The sequence below is a fragment of the Ovis aries genome, chromosome 1 (genome assembly GCF_016772045.2).
Source record: "Ovis aries strain OAR_USU_Benz2616 breed Rambouillet chromosome 1, ARS-UI_Ramb_v3.0, whole genome shotgun sequence".
Classification (NCBI taxonomy): Eukaryota; Metazoa; Chordata; class Mammalia; order Artiodactyla; family Bovidae; genus Ovis; species Ovis aries.
The window spans coordinates 29,020,166-29,047,478 of record NC_056054.1 but is presented as its reverse complement, the minus strand read 5'-3'; the positions used below and the strand labels follow the sequence as shown (position 1 = coordinate 29,047,478).

At 52.5% G+C, this 27,313-nt stretch overlaps 1 protein-coding gene across 1 annotated transcript in view; it reads right to left on the bottom strand.

Annotated features, from left to right (window-relative positions):
- ACOT11 (acyl-CoA thioesterase 11) overlaps window positions 1-27,313 on the bottom strand; it is a 50,181-nt gene that overhangs the window by 10,906 nt on the left and 11,962 nt on the right. Inside the window, exons 2-9 of the mRNA XM_060400179.1 lie at window positions 14,177-14,381; window positions 13,164-13,233; window positions 8,143-8,203; window positions 7,060-7,158; window positions 6,118-6,253; window positions 4,156-4,312; window positions 2,907-3,026; window positions 1,217-1,361 (exon numbers count right to left, since the gene is read on the bottom strand). Of these exons, the coding sequence (XP_060256162.1) occupies window positions 1,217-1,361; window positions 2,907-3,026; window positions 4,156-4,312; window positions 6,118-6,253; window positions 7,060-7,158; window positions 8,143-8,203; window positions 13,164-13,233; window positions 14,177-14,381 (993 nt within the window). The remainder of the gene's footprint in view (window positions 1-1,216; window positions 1,362-2,906; window positions 3,027-4,155; window positions 4,313-6,117; window positions 6,254-7,059; window positions 7,159-8,142; window positions 8,204-13,163; window positions 13,234-14,176; window positions 14,382-27,313) is intronic.

The following is a 27,313-nucleotide window of genomic DNA, read 5'->3' as shown; positions in this document are numbered from 1 at the left end:
CAGTTCCCCCACCAGGGACTGAACCTGGTCATGGCAATACTTTGGCCACCTGATGTGAAGAGTCAACTCACTGAAAAAAGACCCTGATGCTGGGAAAGACTGAAGGCAAAAGAAGAAGAGGGTGCCAGAGGACAGATGGTTAGATGGCACTTCCGACTCAATGGACATGACCTTGAGCAAACTCCAAGAGATAGAGGAGGATAGGGACCTGGCGTGCTATAGTCCATGGGGTCACAAAGAGACAGACACAACTTAGCAACTGAACAACAGCAACAGCGTGGCAATGAAATCCTGGAATTCTAAACACTAGGCCATCAGGGAACTCACAGTACTATCCCCATTTTACAGAGGAGGAAACTGAGCCACAGAAAGCCTAAGTGGCTCACCCAAGGTCACAGCACTAAGGAGTGTGGCCAGGAACAGAATCTAGATGTCCTAGCCCAGAGTCCATCTCTGAACTAGTACCTCTAACATCTCCTCACTCATGGACATTTATTGGCAAAGACCTGAAAGGACATCACAGACTGTCTCCTGTCCCACTGTCTTCAGGCTCCCCACTCCTTTGCCCACCACCCGTCCTGACTGCCCAACACTGGCTCTAGAGCAGAGGTTTCACAGTACATGCTCAGCCTTGTGCGGTGGGCAGGGCAGGGGAACTTCTGGGAGAGAAGAGGCAACCTCACCAAGGTCACTCCCTGGCCCCTGGAAGCAAGCCCGAGCCTGGCCCTCAGGAGGCACAAGGGAGCATTTTTTAGAGCCAGCCTGGACCCCTGGTCCCTGACTCTCATCCCTACCCTTTTTGCTCCCCTGTCACCACAGTCAGAGCAGTTGCCACCGAGTCAGGCACAGGACCAGTGTCTCCCCAACAACCCTATCAGGCAGGAACTGCAGATATGCCCTCTTTAAAGATGGGACTGAAGCTCACAGAGGGCACCCATTAGAACGTGGTCAAGGTGGGGTCCAACCCACATCTGGCCCCAAAGCCAGTGCTTTTGCAGATCTGCAGGCTCAGGAGTGCTGGTTAATGCCCGGCAATGAGGGAGGCCCACACACATGGTTCAAGTTCTTCCAAAAAGCACAAGGAGCGCCTCTGGAGCTCACAGCAGGGCACTCAGGGCCACACTGTTCCCCAGCAGAAGGACAGAGCTGGGCCTGTGCTCCCCAGTCCTGTCACCCCTGGGCAGAGAGGGAAGGGGGCTGGTAGTGGGGCACTCACCCCAGGCTGGGGCCGAATCCAGGGCAGCATCTGAGGCTGGTCATCTGCACCCAGGACCACGAAGGTCATGAAGGCGCTGTTGATGTGCCGCCGATGGGTCTCGGCCTCCTGGCGGTAGGCCTCCACGCACACGCCCACCTCCATGCTGAGGGGGAAAGAGGGATGCCGTCAGCTGGACAGATCTTCCCAAGGCCACCCCTCCGCAACACACATGTGCACACACGAACACACACACACACACCCCTTCCCAAGGCCACCCCTCCCCAACACACGTGTGCACACACGAACACACACACACACACACACACACACACACACACACCCCTTCCCAAGGCCACCCCTCCCCAACACACATGTGCACACGCGAACACACACACACACACACACGTACTCCTGCCGCTTCTCCCACAGCCCGGATCAGAGACCGCTGGACGGGAAACTCAGAAGCCTTCCCTTTCAACAATGTTTACACAGCACCCGCTGCGCCCCTGGCCGACACTCATCTCTGGGGGTCACAGCAATGAATAAACCTGTGCAGTCTAGGTGCTCACGCACTGACAGCTAGGGGAGGGGGAAACAGATGTCTCTATAAAATATGTTTATGTAAAAACTAAGGGTTATGGAAAGACATAAAGAAGGCGGAGGGGCAGGGCCTAATTAGAGAAAATGCTCATTATAAACATATTCACCAGTGCTCTAACAGCCGTGCTCCCGACAGCTCAGTTGCTGCTGTCTCTGTACCTCCGACTGTCTTGATGAATTATAAAATAGCAGCTGCCTCCATTCCCCTCACTTAGCAATGCAGACTTTATGCAGATGGGGAAACCAATACCTTGAACAGGGCACTAACTTGCCCAAGGTCACACAACAGTCAGGAAGGGAATCTGCACTAGAAACCAGGCCTCACAGATCCTAGTTCAGGACTTCTTGCTCTGCACAACAGCAGAATGCGTGCTAATCAGAAGGAATAGTAAAATGATAATGATAATAATAATAAAAATAATAGCAGCAGCAATGGCTGACCTTCAGTGAGCGTTCTCTCTGTCATTATACTATCAAACAGCAACTCCTCATTTAATCCTCGCAATTATGAGGTAGCTGTGGTGAGCCCCAGTTCTCGAAAGAACTGAGGCTCGGAGGGTTCAGTAACTTGCCCAAAGTCACACAGATGCTAAGAGGTAAGCCAAATTTGAACCCAGGCAGCCTGGCTCTTGATCCCTCACTGTTAATGACTACATATTAGTGAAAATCATCATATCTTTGAAATCATCAAAAGAGATGCATACTTTAAGTAAGCTTTCGTGGGGGTATCAGAATCCATTACAAAGATAAGGGCTCTGGGAACTGTTTGCGGTTTTAGGAAAAGGGTCAAGAAGGGTTCGATAAACAACAGAACACTGGCCAGAGGTGCCCCGTGACCCGAGCATCCAGTGCGGCAGGACCAGAGGCAGGAGCCAGGGAGAGAGACCAAGACACAGAGCACGAGGTGTGACACAGGATGGGGAGGCCAGAGGAGGAACACCAGAGTAAACCCTGGGGATGGTGCAGGGACCCAGTGGCCAGAGTCCAGACCCCATAGACCTCGTCTACCGGGGAAACGGTTCCTGACACTTTGAGGTAATGTCCCTTCTCAGGCCAGGAAGAGCCCTCAGTCCCAGGGGGCCCCATCGCATCCATCCCAGCCCCTCACCTGTGCTTGAAGGCGTTGTTCACGATGGCCTTGAGCACCAGACGGTCCCCAACCTGGGATGGGCCCCGGAAGTGGAACATCTCAATGGCCTTCAGGGTAGGGTGGGCACGGCAGAGCCGGCTGGAGGAGGCCGGGGGTCAGGGGACAGGACAAAGCACCCTCCAGTGCTTCTCCCTGCCCCCATCCCCAGAGCCTGCCCAGAGCCACACGTACCACCCTCTGGCCCACCCACTCCCACCCAACCCAGTGACAGCTCTACCCAGGGGAAGAGAACTGAAGTCCCATCTCACAGCTTAGAATACTGAGGTCTATGTGTGTAGCTGGGAAAAAAGCTGAATTTGAGGTGACAAAGAGCAGGGCTTGCAATAAACCTTTTCCTTTCAATGTTTATATCCTAGCACCTGCTATTCCTACTACCTAGAAGCCCTCCCCTTACCCAAAACTACTTGTCATTCAAGGCCCGGCTGACAAACTCCTCCTCTAGGAAGCCCTCCCTGACTATCCACACTCTGACTCTCCTCTGAGATCTTATTGCACTCATAGCCTTGGCTGCCCAAAATGGCATTGCTTATGTACTATGTCCACAGGGTAAACACAGAGGAAGGGCCATTGGAGCTAGGCTCCAAACGGTGGAAGAATTCGCCTGGCTGAGGAGGATAAGGGTTAGGGAGGCACTCCTCTCAGAGGGAACAGCAAGTACAGTCGTGGAGGTATGACAGTGTCAATTAATGAATGTCGGTCGTCATAACTACAAATATACGCTCCAATACTTGGGGCAGAACAAGTCCAAGACAGGTACACAGGTTATAGGAGAGGGAAGGAATTCTTTCCACCTTTAGGGAGAAGGGGACAGTTAAAGAGGCTTCTTAGAGGACAGACAGGATTTTAGTAAAGAATAGTGGGGCTACAAGGTGGAAGGTCAGCCAGGAGGGGAGACAAGGGCTGGGAGCATGGTGGGGTGGGTGGGAAGGAGAAGGGCAAATGGCTTGCTTTGCAAAGAGTATAAAATCCAGGAAGTGACTGGGCAGGGCCAGGGCATGGGGAGGCCCTGGTGCTAGCTGAGGGCTTGACATTTCCCCCGGCGAGCTCACAGAAAATCATTCCTCTCTGGTTCCCTGGGTCTGAAGGCCCCAGCTTACCCTATAAGGACAGTCGAGCTGCTGAAGCCTTGAATGCTAGCACCAAATCAGGGTTTCTGCCCCAGAGGGAGCTGGCCAAGGGAAGGAGAGGAAGAAAGAAGAGGAGGCACCTGGCTGCAATGGTGGCCACGTTCTCCATCCAGGCCATGATCTGCCCCCCAAAAGTATTGCCCTGGTGATTGGCGTGGGGGGGCAGGACCAGCTCCACACTCTCCACCCGCGTCTTCTCGGCCGGCACCATGTGGCTGCAGTCTCTGCTCTCCAGATCTGACCAAGGAGGGGGTAGAGCGAGGAAGTGAGAAGATTCCCGAGGGCAGACCCCGCCACGGGCAGCCCAGGAACCCCACCACCACCACTCCACACAGCTTCTCTTATTCACTCAGCACCAAGGAGGTGCCATGTATTTCCCATCTCCCAGGGGAAGAGAGCTCGTCGGGCGAGGCCTGTGAAAGAGGAGGTCTTTCGCTTGGTGTGCAGGCTACCCAGCGATGCCACAGGCAGGGAGGAGAGCAGTTGAAGCCCTGAGCCAAGGTCTGGAAACCAGACAGGCAGGACAGTCATAAGGAGCAACGAGACCCTGGCTTAGCTGGAGCTGAGGACAAGTGAAGGGGCAGCACAAGATAAGGCTCAGATAAGGGCCCAGACACCAGTCTAAGGCATCTAGACTGACCCTTGGGTAGAAGGGCTGTAATGACAGGAGGGATCCACAGGGGCTGCAGTGGGATGGATGGTGCCAGGGGCCTGGACGACCATAGGAAGAGCTGGGCCTGCTGTGGCCTCCAGGCCCCACATAAGTAGGGCACACGGAATCTAGAGCACAGCTCACTGCCTTCAGTGGGGTTCGCTACCACTGTCTGCTCTCTCTCCACTCTGGGCGGCTGAATTATCCTTGATGGGTCCTAAAACTGCCTCCTTTAGGTTTCCAGGGAGACTCTGCATTCTCATTGTCTGGAGATCAGAGAACAAAACCAAGGTCACCTCTCTAGACCTTTGCCCCCAGCCTGTATCCTCTGTTAGAAAGACCTTGCTTCATCTCTCCACCTGTCAAAATCCTCCCAGTCCAAAGTAGGTCTTGTGTGCTGGCACAGGACAATCTGCAGGATATGCTTTTAAGGGGAAAGGAGCAAGATATGGGACAGTAGGTGCCGTTCCCCTACGGGGTAAGAAGAGACGGTTGAAGTGAGAGGTAGTATGCATTAATATGGCTTCCCCGGTGGCACAGACAGTAAAGAATCTGCCTGCAGTACAGAAGACCCAGGTTTGATCCCTGGGTCAGGAAGATCCCCTGGAGAAGGGAATGGCTACCCACTCCAGTACTCTTGCCTAGAAAATTTCATGGACAGAGGAGCCTAGTGGGCTACAGTCCATGGGGTTGCAAAGAGTCGGACACGACTGAGCAACTTCACTTTCACTTTTCATTTTCATGCATTGGAGAAGGAAATGGCAACCCACTCCAGCGTTCTTGCCTTGAGAATCCCAGGGACAGGGGAGCCTGGTGGGCTGCCGTCTATCGGGTCGCACAGAGTCAGACACAACTGAAGCGACTTAGCAGCAGCAGCAGCAGCAGCTGCCTTTTTGGAGGGGCCTGGGTTCTGGGGTAGAAGAGAGTCTTACTTTTTATTCTATCTCTATCTTTTTTATCCCTAGAGCTATCTCAATCTATCTACCTATCTAGCTACCTGTCTACTGAGTTGGCCGAAAGAGGGAATATCTTACAGAAAAACCCAAATGAACTTCTTGACCAACCCAATATATGCTTTTTTTTAAGTCCTAGGGTCCTCAAGGCCAAGCTCAATACTACCTTCCCAAACACCTTGACTCCTAGAGACCCAAATGCATTTAGTGGATGACAAACCGTTTTCCATGTGTCATGGCTCCTAGGAGCTGGGTGAGAGGTCCAAATGCTCCCTTTTCCCCACTAAGGGACCTTGAGGCAAAAGGGTTATCCAGTCCTGAGGCCATCATTGGGTGGATATCCCAGGGAGACTTCCTTCCTTTCTCTGCCCAGCGGGAGCCCCAGACAGAGGGGAGCATGTAGGACACGAGCTGCCCTCCCCACCCATGACGCTCACCATCCTGAATGACGCAGTTGGCGAGGAGGTCCTTAATGGTGTCTGCGTAGACCAGTCGCATGCGCCGGCGCTCAGCAGCCACGCTGTGCTCTGTCTTCTCCTCTTCCGTCCGCGGCATGGTTGGCTTCAGCTTCACCTGTGGCGGGGGCGGAGTGGAGGGTTTCAGGACAAATTCCCTGAAACAGCACGAGGGCGTGCCCCCCTAGGATTGCAAGGAGATCAAACCAGTCAATCCTAGAGGAAATCAACCCTGAATATTCATTGGAAGGACTGATGCTGGAGCTGAAGCTCCAATACTTTGGCCACCTGATGCAAAGTGCCGACTCTTTGGAAAAGATCCTGATGCTGGGAAAGATTGAGGGCAGGAGGAGAAGGGGATGGCAGAGGATGAGATGGTTGGATGGCATCACCGACTTGATGGACATGAATCTGAGCAAACTCTGGGAGAGAGTGAAGGAGGGGGAGCCTGGTGTGCTATGGTCCATGGGGTCACAAACAGTTGGACACAACTTAGTGACTGAACAACAACTGTCCCCCTAGTAATCATCTCACACCTGGGGCTCCTGGATGGTTACAAGTCTTGTCCCCTCTTTGTCCCCATCTTCCATCTCCATGTTGACTGATATATCATTTTCACCCTCCTGTGTCCCCTGAGCCCATTCTTGGGCAAAGGAACTGTGGATGAGGAGTGTCAAGGCAGGACATGGAAGGCAACAGAAAGACCTGGAGAATCCTGCAGTGAGGTGCATGGGGAGAGAAGGGGAAAAGCAGAGCAGGAAGGCACTTGGGGATCAACCAAAGTGGGGGATGGGCCTTCTTCTGGAAGCTATGGATTCCCTGCTGCACCCCCATCTCTACCACTCTACCAACCCCCAGAATCGTAGCCCTGGAAAGGCACCCAGGTGGCCTGGCAGCATAGAGTGGTCAGGTATAGCCACCTACCTTGGAGAGCTCCTTGTGGGCCACAAAGGTGGCTAAGGCCTTGCACACACACCACTGCTTCTCAGAGCACAGGTCCTCAGAGGCCACCTGGATGCCCACCTGGAAAGGCAGAGCAAGGTGGACAAGTGAGGAGGGAGGAACTAGAATCCTACAGCTTGAGATGGGAAGCATCACCAGGCCCGGCTTCTGGTATTTCTGTATCACCTACCAAGTCCAGGGGGCTAGAGACGTGGGATAGGTTCTGATTCTGGCCCTGGCTCCCTGGGGAACCTTGGGCATGTCAATTCCTTTCTCTGGGCCTCAGTTTCCTCATCTGTAAAATGGGAATGATTGTACCTACACTTACAGGGTTATTGAGAGGATCAAAATGAGACTGTGTTATGAAAGGGCTTGAAGTAAGTTAATTTAAGTGTTGGCTAAATTGGAAGGACAGAGTTTGGGGGTTCATAGGAGGACCTTGAGCCCTTATGGGGTGTCCAGAGCTACAGTCAAGATTCTGCTATCCAAGCCTCAGTGTGCCTCAGTAACCACTGGCCCAGCTGGGTAAAGTTGCCTGGGCCTGACGTCCATAAGTGGGAAGTAGAGGCCCTTCCTCTTTGTGCGTCACCAAAGAGTTCTCTCATTAAACCTTCCACAATCCTGCAGCATAGGAATCATGTGCCCATTTTACAGATGTGAAGACAGAGGCTGTGGGAGGTAAGCTAATGGACCAAAGTCTACCTCTCTCACTGCTTCAGCCCACTGACGTCAGGGCTAAGCACAGTGGCTGTCCTCCCTGCATTCACCTGGCTGCTGAACAGAGGGTCTGACACTAGGGCAAGGCCCAGGAAGCTGGAAGTCAAGGCCCACAGTGGAATCCACATCGCTTCGGAGACCAGAGGCATGTTCCTCCCCATCCCTGGCCTCAGTTTTCCCTTCTGTGTTATGGCCATTGGAAAGTTAGATCCCTAGATCCTCCCAAACTTGCCAGCTATTTCAGAACTCTGTATCCTCAGCCAGGGAGCTGTGAGTATGAACACGCATGTACCCAGCCTGGGGGCCGAGAATGAAGAGAAAGTGGAAACCACCCACCCAGTGGCTCACCTCCATGCTAGAGTTGAAGGCCCGGTTCACCTTGGCCTTGATATTCACCACTTGTCCAACACTGAGGAGGGAAAAGCAAGAGATGAGCCACCCAGAGGGACAAAAAGAGAGAACAGGGGCCTCAGATACTTATGGGGTCTCTGCCGAGGGGAACTAGCCAAAAAATGTTACAGCGTACAGAGCTTATTCACATCTATGATGCTACCAAAGCAAGTTGGCAAGACAGTGTTAGCACCCCATTTTACAGGTGAGGAAGCTGAGGCAAGAGAAGTGGCATGTCATTCATCTCCCCCTTCCCCCTGCTCCCCCTAGTCCAGTGAACGCTCAATATTCTCTTTGCTCTCAACTCAACAGTCCCTCCTAAGGAAAGCTCCCCCACCCCCACCTTCTTATAGCCCCCCAAATTTTACCCTCCTAATACAGATCACTATAAATAATAATAATGAAAAAGTTTAAAATATTGCAAGAATTACTCAAATGTGACACAGAGACACTACATGAGCCAATGCTGTTGGAAAAATGAGGTCAATAGATTTGCTCAATGCGGGGTTGCTACAAAACTTCAAGCTGTAAAAAACGCAAGCTCTGCAAAGTGCAATAAGATAAGGCATGCCTGTATTTATCCACATACAGATAAAGCAAATTTAGCAAACTGTTAATTACTGACTCTCAGTGGTAATGATCACACCACTATTCAACTTTTCTATAATTTTGAAAGTTTTCATGATAAAATATTAGGAAAAGAACTTCCCTGACTCACCAATACAAAGAAAATCTATTTTTGGCGGTGCTAAAATATGACCCTTCCCCTTCCTCCTCCTCCCCTCTCCTCTTCCTCTCTAGCCTCCCCTAAAGCCAAGCAGTCACCCATTTGGACCCCCAAGCTTCTCTTCCTTCCTGTCTTCCATCTCACAGCTCAGGTCAAAATTGGCTCCATCCCCAAAGTCACTGCCCAGCCTCCTTGGGGGCCCCTTCAAGCCCCTAGTTTCCCAAAACCCCTCCAGAGGCAGCGCCTATAGACAAATCTGACCTTTTCAGCCAGTTATAATAGAGCCCTTCTGCAGGACCAATACTCTTGGCAGAGAGAGGAACATGTTAAATGACACCACAGTGATGCTAATAGTAAAACCCAGATGATGGAGAACCCTAGAGAGCAAATGACCAAGGTTCTTCAACAAACAAACTTCAAGAAAAAACAGAGAGAGAGAGACAGGGAGTGGGAGGAGGAAGGAGAGGGTGATGGCGGAGATGTAGGGCCTACAGGTTAAAAAAAGGACTTGAGGGAATTCCCTGGCAGTCCAGTAGTTAGGACTCAGTGCTCTCACTGCTGGGGACCAGGCTCCATCCCTGGTCAGGGAACTTGATCCCATAAGCCATGAAGCATGGCCAAAGGGAAAAAAAGACTTAAGAGAACAAGTAACCAAATGCAACCTTATTTGCATCATGACTTGAACAAAAGAACGCAAAAAACTATAAAGCAAAACAAAACAAAACAAATTCAAGAGACACTGTGGGCAACTGAACACCGACTGGATATTTGATGTTGGTGAGAAATTGTTCATTTTGTTTAGGGGTAGTAGTGGTATTTTTATGTTTTTTAAAAGTTCTTATTCCTTAGAGATGCATTTTGAGGCATTTTTAAATGGCTAAAGCAAAAACAAGCAAACAAAACACCTTTCCCAGCTTTCCTCAGGTATGGCCAGGACTTTCCAGGTCACCGACCATGTGCCAGGCCCCTCTCCAGCTTGCCCTCACACCCACACCCTCCTCTGCCCAGACTCACCTCCACTCTCCTGGGTCCTATGGCAGGCCCATGCATCACTACACGCCCCACCCCAGCCTTCTCTGTCATTGCTCCTCAGCTGTCAGATCCTGTTGTGGCAGCAGAGACTCAGAGTTGACCCAGACACAGCTCCACTGGCCTACAAATTCTCACTGCATACAGTACTGCAGGCAGCTCAAATACCTCCTCCAGGAAGCCACCCATGACTACCCTCTGTGGCACTCACTATGTGCTGTGCTCAGTCACTCAGTCGTGTCCAACTCTTTGAGACCCCATGAACCGTAGCCCACCAGGCTCCTTATCCGTGGAATTCTCCAGGCAAGAATACCGGAGTGGGTAGCCTATCCCTTCTTCAGGGGAACTTCCTAACCCAGGAATAGAACCAGGGCCTCCTGCATTGCAGACGGATTCTTTACCAGCTGAGCTACCAGGGGAGCCCCTGTGCCACCAGGCATGCACGCTTTCAGTCGTGTCCAACTCTTTGCAACCCTATGGACTATAACCCGCCAGGCCCCTCTGTCCATGGGGACTCTCCAGGCAAGAATACTAGAGTGGGCTGTCATTTCCGTTTCCAGTGCCTCTATCACTACAGTCACTCAGTCGTGTCCAACTTTTTACAGCCCCATGGACTGCAGCACGCTAGGCCTCCCTGTCCATCACCAACTCCCGGTGTTTATTCAAACTCATGTCCATTGAGTTAGTGATGCCATCCAACCATCTCATCCTCTGTTGTTCCCTGCTCCTCCCGCCTTCAATCTTTCCCAGTATCAGGGTCTTTTCAAGTGAGTCAGTTCTTCGCATTAGGTGTCCGAAGTATTGGAGTTTCAGCTTCAGCGTCAGTCCTTCCAGTGAATATCCAGGACTGATCTGCTTTAGGATGGACTGGCTGGATCTCTTTGCTGTCTCTCAAGGGGCTCTCAAGAGTCAACTCCAGCAGCACACAGTGCCTCTATACCCACCCTCAAAAACAGAGGCAATGTAGCCCATTGGTTGGGCTTCCCAGGTGCCCCAGTGGAAGAAGAATCCACCTGCAATCCAGAAGACGCAGGAGACACAGGTTTGATCCCCGAGTTAGGAAGATCCCTGGAGGAGGGCATGGCAACCCACTCCAGTATTCTTGCCTGGAGAATCCCATGGACAGAGGAGCCAGGTGGGCAACAGTCCTTAGGGTCACAAAGAGTTGGACACAACTGAAGTGACTGAGGACGCCTGCATGCAGAGCCTACTAGGTAAGAGCAAGCTCTCTGGGGCCAGACTGCCTTGCCTGTAGTATATCCTGAGTTCTCCACCAGCTGTAAGACCCTAAGTAAGTTACTTTACTTCCCTGTGCCTCAGTTTCCTCACCTGTAAAAGGAGGATACTAATAGCCAGGATCTCAGTCTTGTTCTGAGGACTTAGTAAGTTAATTATCAATAGTAAAAAGACATTACAGTTATTATAAAATGTTGAATATAGTTCCTTGTGTTATACAGTAGGGCCTTCTTCCCCCCCTTTTTTAAAACTGGAGTATAATTGCTTTACAATGCTGTACACCTGAAACTAACAGAATATTGTAAATCAACCATCTTCCATGTAAAAAATTGTTCACATGGTTTTAAAAAGGCTTACAAATAACTCATCAGTAGGGGCTCATTAGGACTTCCCTGGTAGTTCAGCTGGTAAAGAATCTGCCAGCAAAGCAGGAGACCTGGGTTTGATTCCTGGGTTGGGAAGATCCCTCAGAGGTTGGCATGGCAACCCACTCCAGTATTCTGGCCTGGAGAATCCCCATGGACAGAGGAGCCTGGTGGACTGTAGTCCATGGGGTCACACAGAGTTGGACACGACTGGGCAACTAAGCACAGCACATGGGTTCATTAACTGTGACAAAGGTACCATATGAATGTAAGATGTTATAGAAACTCTGTACCATCTACAGTGTTTTTGTAAATCAAAAACTATTCTAAAATAAGATATTCAAAAATGAGTACTGCAAAGCACCCATATGTCAAAGATCCTTATTTGCCCGGAATTTACCCCTGTGAATTGAAATTATGTTTCTTTATCTGCCTTCCTGTAGACTGGGAGCTCCTGGGGCACAGAGACTATGTTCCAGTGGACTTTGTAGACTCCAAACCCAGCATGGGCCCTGGTCCAAAAAAGGCACAGGTAGTGAGGAATGACTGAATGAGTAAGCACAGGGACTGGCCAAACTTCTCCTTAACCACGACGCATGGGGCACCAGGAAGTCCTGGATAGGTTTTGGCACTTGATTTCTCAGGCACTGATGGTTCAGAAGCAGGCCTGGAGGCCAGAGTACTGCAGGCAGCCCCTGCAGCCTGCCCTGGGCTGAGGCTTGGCATGCTCCTTGGGTCCTAGCAAAACTGTGCGAAGACCAAGCTCCGTACAGTGTAATGAAAACCCTTCTAATCGGTACAGACATCAAACAAACAAAACTAGTAGGTAATGAGACCCCCATTCCTGGAGGTATGTGAGCAGAGGCTGAATGGTCCAAGCTTGTGGCTCAGGCTCTGCCAAGGCACCTTGTCTAGGGACCTCCCTACAGTCTGATGACCAGTGACCCACAGAGAACAGCCAAGCTCCAAAAGGCATTCACTGATTAAGTCTAACCAGCACCCTTGAATATTCATTGGAAAGACTGATGCTGAAGCTGAAACTTCAATAATTTGGCCACCAGATTTGAAGAGCTGACTCATTGGAAAAGACCCTGATGCTGGGAAACCTTGAGGGCAGGAGGAAAAGGGGGTGACAGAGGATGAGATATTTGGATGGCATCACCAACTCAATCGACGTGAGTCTGAGCAAACTCTGGGAGATAGTGAAGGACAGAGAAGCCTGGCGTGCTGCAGTCCATGGGGTTGCAAAGAGTTGGACATGACTTAGTGACTGAACAACAGCTTCCATTTTGAAGATAAGAAAACTGAGGACCAGAGAAAGAGATTGACTTCCCCAAAGTCACACAGCACCCCATGCCGCAGCATGAGCAACATCCAACTCCCAAGCTGGCTGAGGGAGCCCACCCCACGGCACCTGGCCACAGGGGCAGCTCCTAGTGCACTGCTGTCCCAGAAACCTTGCAGATGGGTCATGGCTCTGGAAAAGCTGCCCCCCATCCATCTGCAAAGGCCCTCAGCTGAGGCAGGTGCCAGGCAGCACACAGGCTGATAAGGCAGGAGATGGGGGAAGAGCTCTGGGCTTGTGATGGGGAGACCAGAAAGAGAGGCAGGAAACCACTTACCTGATGGTGTGCTCAAAATAGATGTCGTCCATGGAGGCTGTGACGCAGGGGCACCCTGCATGCCTCTCCGCTGGCATCAGGAGAAGAAAGCCATCCGTTAGCAGCTTCCCCATGGCCCAGGCCTCTGATCCAATATCAGACCCTCCTAGCTAAGGCCTGCCTCCTCGCTTGCACCCCCACCACTCTTTACTTTCCTCACCGTGATTACAACACCCTGACCCTGTCTTACTTATCTGGGTTTTGTCTGGCTAGTGCCTCTCCCTTCTGCTAGACCGCAAGTCACTCAAGGGCAAGGAATTTCGCCCATCTTGTTCACTGCTGTGCCCAGTCCTGGAGCAGTGCCTGGCACGCAGTACTCAATAAGCAGCCGCTGAATGAACGCTCATGCCTCTACTTCCTGACTTCCTCGAGTGCCCAGACAACCTCACCCACCTTTGTCTGCTTGCCTGAGTCACTCTCATCCTGAGGACTCTGCTCCCAGGCCTGAGTCTTTCTAGAATTCCTTCTCTACTTCCAGGGATGGGTCAGGGTTGTCTCAGGTCTGTTCTCCTAGGGCCCCAGTTCCGCCTCCCTTTCCCAACCCCTATCAGACAGTGCAAGGGGACAGTTAGGCCTCCTGTCTGCACCCCCGCTACCATCAGTCTGGGAACTACCTGTGGGCTGGAGAATACTAGGGCATCGAAGGCAACAAAATGAGCTCCATCCAAGCTCCACTCAACCCTGCCCAATGCCATGGGCTTTGCTACTGTCAGCCTCGGAGCAACCACGTCTAATGCTACGCTGCATCAGAGCAGGGACCCTAGGGTCCAGGACCAGCACTCAGAGCCCTGGGGGTTTGCAGGCAAGAGGGTGGGCCCAAGCTGAGCGTGTGGAACTTGAAGAGGGCATCACAGGCAGGTGGAGCAGCCTGAGTGAAGGTCGGGATGAGAGAAGAGGGCGACGCTCAGGAAGGGCCTCTCCCCTGGTGTGTGTGGCCAGGGCCGGGAAGGCAGCCATGCCGGGTTCAGCCTCACCAGACAGGCAGGCAGTGGCATCGATCCACTTGAGCAGCTGCCCGACGCTCAGCTCGCCACGCTGGTTGGTGTGGCAGGGCAGCACCAGCTGGCTCATCTGCACCTCCGTGGGGTTCCGGTAGCCCTCGCCGTCTGCCATGTTGTCGCTGTCAGTGCGTGAGGCCGACTTCCGGGATGTGCGGTTGGAGAACACGGAGGCCAGGCCCTGGGGAGCAGGCGGGACGGTCAGCTCACAGCAGAGTCTCCAGGTCTGCCAGCCCCTGAGATCCCCAAGACCACTTGCCAAGAGAACCTAACTCCAAGAGTGGCCAGCACCCTCCAGCCCAGGGTCTCAGACCCCAGGGGCTCTCTGGATGCCCCTACTAGGCCCAGCTTCCTTTTAGCCACAAATTTCATGTTAACATATCCTTGCACCTGAGGGAGGGGGTGGGGAGAAAGGGATGGAGCAGAGTATTAATTCAAGTGTAGGCCAGCTTTTTCAAGTTTTGCCTCAGATTCACCTTCGTTCTGGCAAGATTTCCCATCTCTATTCAGGGAGGCCTAGTAAGCGCCCCGCTATGGGGCTTCCCTGGTGGCTCAGTGGGTAAAGCCCTATGGGCTTCCTTGGTATCTCAGCTGGTAAAAAATCCACCTGCAATGCAAGAGGCCCCAGTTTGATTCTTGGGTTGGGAAGATCCCCTGAAGAAGGGATAGGCTACTCACTCCAGTACTCCTGGGCTTCCCCGGTGGCCCAGATGGTAAAGAGCCTGCAATACGGGAGACCTGGGTTCAATCGCTGGGTTGGAAAGATCCCCTGGAAGGAGGGCATGGCGACCCACTATAGTATTCTTGCCTGGAGAATCCCCAAGGACAGAGGAGCCTGGGGGTCTACAGTTGATGGGGTCACAAAGAGTCTGACATGACTGAGCAACTAAGCGCAACACAGCACAGGGAGCCCTACAATAGTCAAGCCCAGGGATTTGCTCCTATTTCATCCCATAAGGACCCTTTCCTCGGGCTCTTCATGTTTCAGATGACATCGGAAGCAGCACCTCGGCTGGTGCTTATCCGTTGTCAACACTTGGCTCTACTGACAGGGAGGGCTCCAGGCAGTCACTGACCAGCTGTCTGATCCAGACCAGGGCTGGAACAGCTGCCAGCTGGAGAACCAGCAGAGAAAATCCTAGAACTCATGAATAAGCGGAAGAGTCTCTGCCCAGGGTCCAACTTGGGAGTCTTACTTGCCAGGCAACAGAGGTAGGCATGCCTGGCAGTCCCCTGGATGGGGTGGGATGAGGAAGGGGAGCTGACCTGCCATCCTGTCTCTCTGGCCAGCTTTCCCTCATCACACTGTGAACAGAGCTAGGGACACCTGCCGGTGTGAGAAAAATGACAAGTAGGGATAGGCACATGGGTTCCAGTTTTCATGCATACGTGCGTGCTAAGTCGCTTCAGTCATTTCCGACTCCTTACAACCCTGTGGACTGTAGACCCCCAGGCTCCTCTGTCCATGGGATTCTCCAAGCAAGAATACTGGAGTGGATTGCCATGCCCTTCTCCAGGGGATATTCCCAACCCAGGAATCAAACCTGCAACTCTTACATCTCCTGCTTTGGCAAGAGGGTTCTTTACCCCTAGCGCCAAATGGGAAGCCCTCCAATTTTCATGGTGACTGCCAGTTGTGGTGATAAGTCTCTGCTAACATTTATAAAGTGCTTATAAAGTATCAGATACTCTTCACTTTACAAGTCCTAATTCAAATTTTATCCATATAACAAACCTCTGAAAGAGGTACATTATTATATTCATTTTAAAGATTAGGAAACTGAAGTGCAAGTAAGTGCCAAGCCCAGCTGTGACTCCAGAGGTCTAGCCACTGCGACTGAGGTCCTACTCACCACACTACACTGCCTGCAGGGCTTCCAGGGACCCAAGATGAGGAATCCAGGGCCCTGGATGTGGATTCAGCAGCAAAAAGTGCTATGACCTATATTGACCCTGCTACTGCTACAGGATGGGGGCAGTGATGGCTCAGGGAAAGGACGGGTCTCATTCTGGGGTGCTATACTCTTTGGATAGCTCCCTTCACAAGGATTCCACAGCTAATTCAATAAATTCACAACACACCAAGTTGACTTGCTTAAGGTCACTGACCCCTAAGAGGTAGCCCTGGGATTTGAACCAAGCTAGTCTGACCCAGAACAGCTTGTGGGTTCCTTGGAGAGGCAGCTCCTTGCCAAGGGCCCCTGGATATCAAGTGCAGTGCTGGGGACCAAAATGAGACAGAAGAGGGCAGCTGCCCCAGGAGCTTGCAGCCTGGGTGGGGACCTGCGGGCACCAGGCTGCCAGGCTGTTGTAAGCAGCTTCCAGACCACTGCGATCCAAGCAGCAGGAGCTGTCACCATGGTAACCATTGCCAAGGCATTTCCAGCCTGGTATGTGCTGGGGGCTGCCTGGATGTGGATTTGAGTGGCTGACTTTCTAGGTGTGGGAGAGGGTAGAGGGAGGAGGCAGGCAGACTGTGTTTACCCACACTCTTCCCAAGCCCCTCCCACAGCTAGTTCTGGGACAAACATTCCAGAAAGAAGTCCTGGAGAAAGCAAGATGGAAGCAAGATGCAGAGAGTAAGGGGAAGAAGAAAATCAGAGTATGTGGAGTTTCTGGGCAGTTCCAGATGTGCACACAGGGAAGATCCCACCCGCCCCAACACAGCGTCCCTGCTGTTCAAGCCTGTTCTCACCCACTGCCTCGCTGAGTCGTCATGAGGCAGGCAGAGGGTAAAGACCATTTACCCCATTTTACAGATGAGCAAAGTGAGGATGGCCAAAAGTTGTAGACCAGCAGTCAGGACACCTGAGTTCTAATCCTCTCTACTTCCCACCTAGCCAATCCCCACTCGTCAGTTCAGTTCAGTTGCTCAGTCATGTACAATTCTTTGTGACCCCATGGACTGCAGTACGCCAGGCTTCCCTGTCCATCACCAACTCCCGGAGCTTACTCAAACTCACATCCACTGAGTTGGTGATGCCATCCAACCATCTCATCCTCTGTCGTCCCCACTCCTACCAGCCTCCTATTTCCTGTTTTGTGAAACAGAAGTCCCACCCATTGACGTCTACATGCCTGGAGGCAGGATCTTTGCCTTGTCATTCTGTTCATTCATTCACTCACTCATTCATTCTCCAAGCACTTCCTCTGTATTAAAGTGAAAGTCGCTCAGTCGTGTCTGACTCTTTGCAACCCCATGGACTACACAGTCCATGGAATTCTTCAAACCAGAATACTGGAGTGGGTAGCCTTTCCCTTCTCCAGGGGATCTTCCTAACCCAGGAATCAAACCGGAAAGTCTCCTGAATTGCAGGCAGATTCTTTACCAGCTGAACTGCCAGAGAAGCCCCTCCCTCTGTATTGGACCCTCTCAAACACTGAGCTTATAAGAAAAACTGGGCCAGTCCTTTGAGAAGCTCCCACTCTAGTTCTCATGCTTAGAAGTGCCTGGCACCCAGTAGGACCACATCAAAGATTTATAAAGGGATGTCTAGAGACAGACTTGAGTTAAAATCCTAGCCCTGCCCTTCAGAGTGCTATGTGATCCTAAGCAAGTCCCCGCTCCTCTGAGCCTCATCTGTCACTTGCCAGGCAGGGCCCAGGGGAGACTGCCAGTCTCCAAGGCATCTCAGCCCTGGTTCCAGGATTCTGGGGTCTAATCTTGCAGGGCTCTGGCATGGCCAGCTGAGCTTTCTAACAAGGAAGCTAAGGAGCTCTGTCACTTGTCAGGCAGGAAATACTGTGCTCTGAGAAGGGCGGAGCTCCCACCCTGGGGCTGGCAGAGGAACAAGCCCCACTGTGCTCTGGCCCCACCTCCCTCAGAGAGAGGAGTGCTGAGCCCCTGGAGCATGGGCCGAGGGGAAAAGCAGCACAGCCTCCAGACTCCAGCAGCTTCCTGGGGCTCCAAGGAAGTCTGCCACAACAGGGCAGGCCAGGCCAGGCGGCCTCCCAATCCCTTGGTGGGCAGGCAGCCAGCCAGGGAGGACGGGGCGTGTGTGGGCTCAGCAGGGTTTGGCCAATGAGGCCCCAGAGCCCAGCCACTCCTCTCAGGGCCAGTCACGGGGAAAGCAGAAGCCCTGGGCAGAATCAGGGCCTGGGGCAGCCAGGAAGGCTGAGCCAGGACAGCTGACAGGGAGGACAGGGCCTGCATGAAGGTGGGGAGGGCATCTAAGGGTCAAAGACGTGCGCTCTCAGATGGCAGCCATGCCAGGCACTGGCGCCCAGCCGCAACAGTCCTGGCCAGATTGAGCAAGGCCAGATGAGGCCCCAGCCGGCTATACTGCGGGCTCTGTGTCCCTTCTCCTCAGCCAGAGTCATGTGACAGACCAGCTGGGTCAGAGCAAGAAAGGCCACCTTGTCCCACCCTCTCATGGCTGGGGACACTAGGGGAAAGGCTAAAGTAAAGGGAAAGCCTCTTAGGCCACAAGGCTCCTTCTGGGCAACTGGACAACCATCCCACACCACAGATTTAACCTGGACCTCTTCTGTCCCCCCAAGTAGCCAAGCTCCAGGGATCCAACCCCTTGAACTCTTGGTCTGCCCCCCCACCCCACCCCGCTCAGCCCCCACACTCTGATGCGCTCAGGCCCCTGCACTGCTCACTCACTGGGCTGCTTCCACAGCCCGTTCACGGGCCTCCAGTCTCTCCACCTCCTTCCAGGCCTCTACACAACACTGAAGGGCTCTTTCCAAAACCCCAATCCACCAACTTAACCACCACAACCTACTGTGTCCTGCCTTCCGGGAAGCTAGACCCAGTCCGCACAACTGGGACCTTGTTCTGACCCGTAGGGCCATACAGACTTTTCTGCAGCGCAAGCCTGAGAAGGCACCTCTGCTGCTCAAAATCTCTCAGCGGCTCGCCACGGCTCTGCCTACTCTGCCCCTCCTGCCACTGCCCCGCAGCTGCTCTCCCAGCTCCAGAGCACACTCTCAGTACCTCTGCCTAGGACCCCTTCATCTGTTCTACCTGCCAAGTGAGTCCTTCCTCCTACCCCCTCTCCAGCACCCCTTCCCCATGCCTGCCTCCTCCCCCAGGGAGAGTTAGGGCCTCCCTGGACCCCGCAGCCTCACCATCTCCATCACAGCACTGACCAAGGCATGCAGCCACTATTTTCACAGCCACCTGCTCTACCAGACAGGCATTCCCACAGGACAGGGATGGACATAGGCCTGGCACAGAGCAGGTGCCAAATTAACGCCTGCTGCTGCTGCTGCTGCTGCTGCTGCTGCTGCTAAGTCGCTTCAGCCGTGTCCGACTCTGTGCGACCCCATAGACGGCAGCCCACCAAGCTCCTCTGTCCCTGGGATTCTCCAGGCAAGAACACTGGAGTGGGTTGCCATTTCCTTCTCCAATGCGTACATGCATGCTAAGTCGCTTCAGTCATATCCAACCCTGTGCGACTCCATGGACAGCAGCCCACCAGGCTCCTCTGTCCACAGGATTCTCCAGGCAAGAACACTGGAGTGGGTTGCCATTTCCTTCTCCAAAATTAACACCTACAGGAGAGGAAAAGAGTGGTGACAAGGGCAGCCTTGGACCTGAGACTTGAGGAAGAGGACAGTCTGAGGTACAGGAAGGATTGGAGAAGAGCAGAAAACAAAAGCAGGAGCAGCAGGGGCTCTGGTGACAGAGTGGCTGGGGCAAAGGGCAACAGGTGGGAAACTCCTAGGCACCTGTGCGGGTGGAGACAGAGGCGGGGATGGGGGTGGGGCAGAGTCCCCAGAAACCAAAGAAGACCCCTGGAGAAGGGTGTGCCCTACAGTGATCAGCAGGAGAATGTAGAGACCAGCCAGCAGAGAGAACATCTCAGGGACTTCCCTGCCTATCCAGTGGTTGAGACTCTGCATTCCCAATGCAGGGGGCATAGGTTCAATCCCTGGTCAAGGAACTAAGGTTTCCCACATCACTAACCCCCACATGTCACAACTAGGAGCCCATGCTCCACGAGAGCAGCTCACACGCACCACAACTAGAGAAAAAGCCCACGTGCCGCAAAGAAGACCCAGCCCAGCAAAAACATAAATAAACCAAAGAACCACCTCAAAGAGCAGGCCTGGAACAGAGGAGGCCCACCAGCCCCAGAGGGGAGGAGCTGGCCTGGGTAACCTCTCAGCTCACTTACCATGCCACAGGGCTGTGCACAGAGAGCCCCTGGAGATCAGCCTGGCCTGGACTCAAGTCAACTAACTCAGGTGCCTTCAGGCAGGCTGCTCAGCCTACCTCTGTGGGCCTCAGCTTCCGTAACTGCAAGAAATGGGATCATAATACCTACATCCAGGGTCATCATGGGGATGAAATTAAAGATCAACTGCTCACAGCTCCTAGTACACACCTGCCACGCAGCTAACATTTACTGAGCACTAAGGTTAGCATTATAAAGCTGAGTTTGGGCTTCCTACCAAAATATAGCTAGGAGACTCCTAAACAGAGTTCAAACCAGACTGTTTACATAGTACTTTCTCATGCATGAGTTCACCAGAACCTCATGGCAACCCCATGAGGAGGCAAGACTGGTAGCCAGTTTGAGAGGTTCTGTGAGAATTCAAAGAATCAGTGATAGAGTAGCAGGGATTCAACTGCAGGGCAGGAGACCCCACATGGCCCTGCTCCGCCCACTCTCCGTCCCAGGCCTCTCTCCAAGGGCTGGGGACTGGAAGGCGGGCCCAGGGGTGGGGGGGTGGGGGGTTGGAGGTGGGGAAAAGCACCTTGGCCCACTGCCAGCCAGGCCTCAGGAGAGCCAGGCCCTCCTAGAGTGTGAGGGAGCTGCCCAAGTTGGTTCCCTGTCCCCACAAAGGTGGCTCCAGGCTCTCAGAGCCACCAGTTGCCTTCCAGCAGTTTTCCCACCAGCAACACAGAAGCATCTGTCAACCTCCTAAACACCCCTTCAATCCTATTCCCTGTCTTCTCCCCCAAAAAGGCTCTGAGGCAGCCTGCACACTCATACACCCTGAGTATGTACAGAGGCCCAAAATGTAAACAGAGCTAAGGAGCCAAATAAGGGAGGAGCGATTACATCAGGAATGCGTGTGTCGTGCTAAGTCACTTCAGTCATGTTTGATTCTTTGCGACCCCATGGACTGCAGAGTGCCAGGCTCCTCTGTCCATGGGATTCTCCAGGCAAGAATATTGGAGTGGGTTGCCATTTCCTTCTCCAGGGATCTTCCTGACCCAGGGATCGAACCCGGGTCTTCTGCATTGCAGACAGGTTCTTTATCCTCTGACCCACTAGGGAAGCCACGTGAGGAAACCAGTTGCACAAAGATGCTGCCATAAAGAACTGCATTTGGCTTTGAGATTCCCAGTAGACAAGGGTAAAAAGGGTAGCAGTGGGTACCAAACTCTGAGATGAAAAGTGGGTACACTTGTCTGTGAAGCCAGCATGAGGGCTGGGAGGACATCGGTGGTCCATAGGCTTCTGATGGCCATATATCATCAGATGACACCTTCATTCTAGAAGATAAATAATGGTCTCCAGTGCCCTATACGCACATCCTCATTTTACTTCTAGCTACAGGGTGTATTGGCACTTGACATTTTTCAAGATTTGGGGGTGAGGAAGGTAGAGAATTAAACCATTAGTTCTTACTAAGAACCTGCTAGATGCCATTCATTTGGTTAGCACTTATTGAACGCCTACTATGTACCAAGTTGTATGCTAGGAGCTTTCACACGTATTCTCTCAGTAATTCTCATACATATCCATATCCTACAACACACTGTTATTCTACCCATTTTACTATGAACAAACCAAGGCTGTGAGAGCCAGTGCATTGTTTCTGAGCACCTGAGAAGTGACAGACAGAATTTAAGACAATCCCAGAAGATGGGACTTCCCTGGGGACCCAGTGGTTAAGACTCCATGCTTTCACCACAGGGGGCGCAGGTTTGATCCCTGGTGAGGGAATTAAGATCCTGCATGCTGTACCAAAAACAAAATAAAATGAAAAAATTTATTCCAGGGCAGTTCCCTGGTGGCCTAGTGTTAGGATTCTCGGCTTTCACTGCAGTTACTTGGGTTCAATCCCTGGTGGGGGAACTGAGATCCTGTAAGCTGTGTGGTGTGGGAAAAAAATGCAATCCCAGACCTACCAGCCAAAGCCCACACTTATATCTCCACAGGCCTTGGAGATGAAGAGATGCTTCCATCTGAAACTCAAGAGAGGGGAGGCAAACTAACCCATGTCACATAGCCAGTCAGTGACCAAGGAGAGAAGAGGCCAGTAGCCTGAGTCCCTGCCCAGAGCCCACAGCCTAGGGCAGGCTGGTCAGCTTTGGTGCTCTCCCAGTGAGGACAGAGGGGGATGGGAGGGTCTTCAACCTGTTCATCCTGCCCCTGACCCTAAATCTGACAGGAAAGGAAGTGGGTAGCGGGTATAATTGAAATTGTGAGCTAAGCCCACCTCTTTTGGAGGTAGAGCTTCATGAGGCATTTCCAGTTTAGCGCCTTCCTATAAAACTGAATATAAGTGGAACTTATATCCATCAGCTTATCATCCTCAGGAGACCTTGGATAGGCTATTTTGCCTCTCTGTGCCTCAGTTTCCTCATCTGTCAAATGGAGCATTTAACTAGAGAGTTACTAAGAACTCTTTTCAAACCATGAAATTGTTTGGCTTATGGGAGGACCTCCTTGACAAGATTCAATACTTTGGCCACCTGATGCAAACAGCCGACTCATTGGAAAAGACCCTGATGCTGAGAAAGATAGAAGGCAAGAGGAGAAGGGGACCACAGATGAGGAGATGGTTGGACAGCATCACCGACTCAATGGACATGGGTTTGAGCAAGCTCTGGGAGCTGGTAAAGGACAGGGAAGCCTGGTGTGCTGCAGTCCATAGGGTCAGAAAGAGGCGGACAGGACTGAGTGACTGAAAAACAAAAGACGTCCTTGACAAGACCCACAGGGCCCTCCAGCCACACCCCCAGTCTTGCTCACACCACACACCCCCAGACAACTGACCGTCTCTCTCCTCATACCCCTCAGGCCGCTGCTTACACCTGTCTGGGGCACTCATCCTCTCCTCTCCACCCTGGAAACGACTACCGGTCCCTCAGCTCCATTATCTCTCCTCTATCCTCAGGCTCCGGCCCCAGGCCTCCACTCTGCAATGCTCTGCATTGTGACAACATTCATTTAACTGTGGGAGTATTTGGTGGACACTGGACACAAAGATCCTTCGGCGGGAGCACTCTACTCCTGGTGTCCGTGGGGCCCAGCACAGAGCCTGGGACACTGTGGACCAAACGAATGAATTGGTTCAGAGGGTCTCCAATTCTCAGTGTCACCCCATGTGGCAGAGAGAATGGAGGCCAGGAAGTCAAGAGAAGTTCCCACTAGAAGTGCTGACCTCTCACCCCATCCTAGAACAGTCGGAACATCACCTGTCTGCCTCCACCCCCAAGGGTAAAAATAGTTTGTCTGAAATCGGACACCTGAGTCATCTGGAGAATTCCTCCTGCCCCATTAAGAAGTCAGCCAGGGGCCAGAGAGGGCAAGGAGGGCATTTCCTGAATGCTTAGCCATTCCTAGCTCATCCGATCCATAGGAAACATTTGAGGTGTTATCACTAGCAGGGTACACAGGCGATCCAGAGAAGTCCCAAATCCAAGGTCACCCAACACTGAACCACAGAGCAGGGATTAAGTGAGGCCCCTGCCTCTATCTACAGGGCAACTCTTGCCTCTGCACCAAGAGTAAAGAGGGTTTGGAGATAGAGAACGACTGCCTGCTGGTATGGATGGGGAAACTGAGGCTCACGGGCTGTCTGCCCAATGTCTTAGGCAAAAGGGCCTGAACTTCAGCAGACCTTAGGTAAATTGATGAGTAGTAGAGGACAATCCCCACCTCATCTTCATCCAAGACTAGTAAGGGTTAAAGGAGATGCCAGGGACTTCCCTGGTGGTCAAGAATCCACCTTCCAATGCAGAGAACACGAATTCTATCCTAGTGTGGGGAACTAAGATCCCACATGCCACAGGGCAATGAAACCCCCGTGTCGTAAATACTGCTCCACACCACAACTAAGACCCGACAGAGCCAAATAAATAAATGTTTTTAAAAACAAATACAGGAGATCCCGAAACTAAAGCACCCAGTTAGCTGTGAGGTGTGGTGCACGTGTGAGGGAGGCTGGAGAAGATGGAGCAGTTGGGCAGGACCAGACTTGTCCTTCCTCCAGCAGGCTTATCACTGCTGGGAAACGAAATGCGGAGATGGAAGGGAGCGTATGGAACGTGCCTTGTAAACCTCAGTGGCTCAGCCCTCCTTTCATTTCAGCACTTCTTGAGTGTGAGTAAGGCCTGCCCACAGGGACAGGACAGCCCGCACAGAGCAAGACAGGGGTTACTTGGGAAATGCTGCTACACGGAGGGGTAGCAGGGGCCTGGCAACCAGGCAGAACCTGCAGGGACTGGCTGTGTGGGGCCAGGATTCAAATTAGCCTCAGCCAACATCCTCAGTTCTGCTTCTCTACACTGTTTGGGCACTGTTCCTACAGCATTTCACAAGAACGACGGATGGCACGTGAGCAACTTTTTAAATCTCTCTGGCCCCAACTTTCTTGTTTATAAAATGGAAAGGTACGCAGGGGAGATGTGACAACAATCGTGCTCCCTTGTTTAATTACTTGATATGTGCAGATGGGGCGCCAGGCATTTTCTGCACCTTCTCTCTCAATCCCCACACAGCCCTAATAGTTAAATGTTGTTATTATTCCTATCTTACAGATGGGAAAACAGGGGCTCAAGAAGGGTAAGTGTCATGCACACACACACACACACACACACACACACACATCATTATAGCCAGTAAAGGGCAGTCAGGACTTGGACCCAAGTTTAACTCAAGGGCTAAGGCTGGCTGGGCGCTTTGCTGTAACTGCCCCTCTCTTCTCTGACACAGCTGCTGTGTCCCTGGCATTCAGGCCCTTTCTCACCCACACATGCCAGGCGGGACCCCTAGGCAAGCTTCCTCCCCATGGACCCTCACACCCTCTGCAGGAAACAGTGATGGTATCATGACCTCCTCCCAGCATAGTCCAGCATCCAGGCACTTGTCCTACTAGACGCTCAGAGTCAGCAGCCTGTGAGGGAGAGAGGTGGCTACCTCCAGAGTGGAAACTGCAAGCTCTCTGTCAGCCAAAACCTGCTGTGCAAATCCTCAGCTCTCTGGAGTAGGAAAAAACCTCATGGACAGCTATATATGCCCTCCCAGACACAGACATCTCAGTCACCACCACCACCCTGCCCAGTGACTGTCCAACATGAGCTTGCTTGCTCTCTGAGACAGGAGGCTCACTCTCTGTTGATATAGACACTTCCCCTGTGTCTACATCCCCTTCTGCCTGACAGCAGATCTGCCTGTCAGAGTTCTTCTATCTACCCCTCTCCAACTGACAGCTGCCTCCCTGCAGCTTTCTTCCTTGGAGCTGTTTGCCACCTCCTACCCCCTACCTCCAGCAGACCCCAGAAAGGGGCAGGAGGGGTCTGTACACAGGCAGTCTGACCCCAAGTGTGACTGGTCCCCACTTTGTGGCCTCTCAGGCAACCCTCTCCAATAGTACCCAGCTTGGAACCCACATTCACAGGCAATACCCCTCCATGGGAGCCCCTGGCAGTGGGGTGGGCCCTTCAGGATTGGTGAAGAGGAGGGCAAGCCTCTCTCCTTCATCAAAGCCCTTTATGCTCCCCCTGCTAGACAGCCAAGACTCCTGCCTGACGCTGCCTCCGAGTCACCATGGCAACGGGTAGCCAGGCAATGGGCCAGGTCCAGCCATCCTGCAAACAAGCCCATTTACCTTGGAGCTGGAAACACCAGTTACAGGGACCAAAAGTCCTCTCCAGAAGGACAAAGTGGGGAGGGAGAGAGAAGGAGAAGAGGGATGGAGGGGAGGAGAGATTGGTTACAAAGAGAAAGAGGGAAAGAAAGAGAGGAAATAGAAAAACCATGAGGTCAAAGAATGGGTGCTGGTAGGGAACAAAGCAAGTAGACACACACACACCAGAGAGAAGTGAGGAAGGCAGGAAAGGGCACCCACCCCCCCCCCCCCCTCCCCAACTGCTCACATTCCTCAAGCCTGAGCTGCTCTCAGCCCTTTGGGACTCTGGCCACAGCTGGGACTTCCTGCCCCAGGAAGCTAACAGCCCATGGCCCCTTGGAGGCCCCAGTTGCTGCTCTGGCCCCCGCAGTCCCCTCTGCTGAGGGACGGTGCCTGCCCTCCCCAGATTGTGGGGCCCCTGTCCCAACCCCAGACAGCACTTACAGGCTGTTTCCTGCTTGGGTCCCCATCGTTCCCCTGAGGCCCAGCCTGTCTCTGATCACCAGATCTCCTGCCCCTCCCCTCATACTCCCACTTCTTGCCCCCAGAGTGTTCAAGAAATCAGTCCCAAGCAGAGCAGAGCGGCAATAATAGGTGTGACTTCATCCACAAAACACACTTCCTTATACTGTGAAAGGAATGAGTCACAGAAGGAGGTCTACCAAGAGGACCCCAACCCTCCAGGGGCTGCTTCCAAGGCCCCAGGCCTGGAGGTGGAAGGGTGAGAGTGAGAACTGGGCCTGGCCTGCTCCCTGGTGGGCCTGCTGAGCTGAAGCAGATGGCCCAGTGGTTCTCTGCTGGGCACTTACCATGTTCCAGGGCCTTCCTCAGCCTCAAGCTCTTTGGCTGTAAGATGGCCTTATCATTCTTGGCCTAGTCTCATTCCCACCCCCATGTGCCCTGAACTGTCTCAGAGGAATCTGAGCCCACAAGAAAGGCTTGTTGAAGAGGGATGATCAGGGCAGAGAGAAAAAGGAAAAACAGGAAGGCACAGGGGGCTGGCAAGAGGAAAACAGACTGTGCTAGAATCCTGGCCCAGCCTCTGTCTCCCTGGATAATTAATTAAGCCACTCTCAGCCTCACTTTGCACATCTGTAAAGTGGGAATAATAATATCATAGTGAGGATTCAATGAGATTATACACAAAATCTTGGACCAAGATCTGACCTGAAGAGTGCTTAAAAAGTAGTACTAGCTCTCCATATTGTTAAAAAGTCAAGGCATTTGTGTGATTTTTGCAGATTCCATACAAAACAGAAATAGACCCACAGTCATAGAAAACAAATTTAT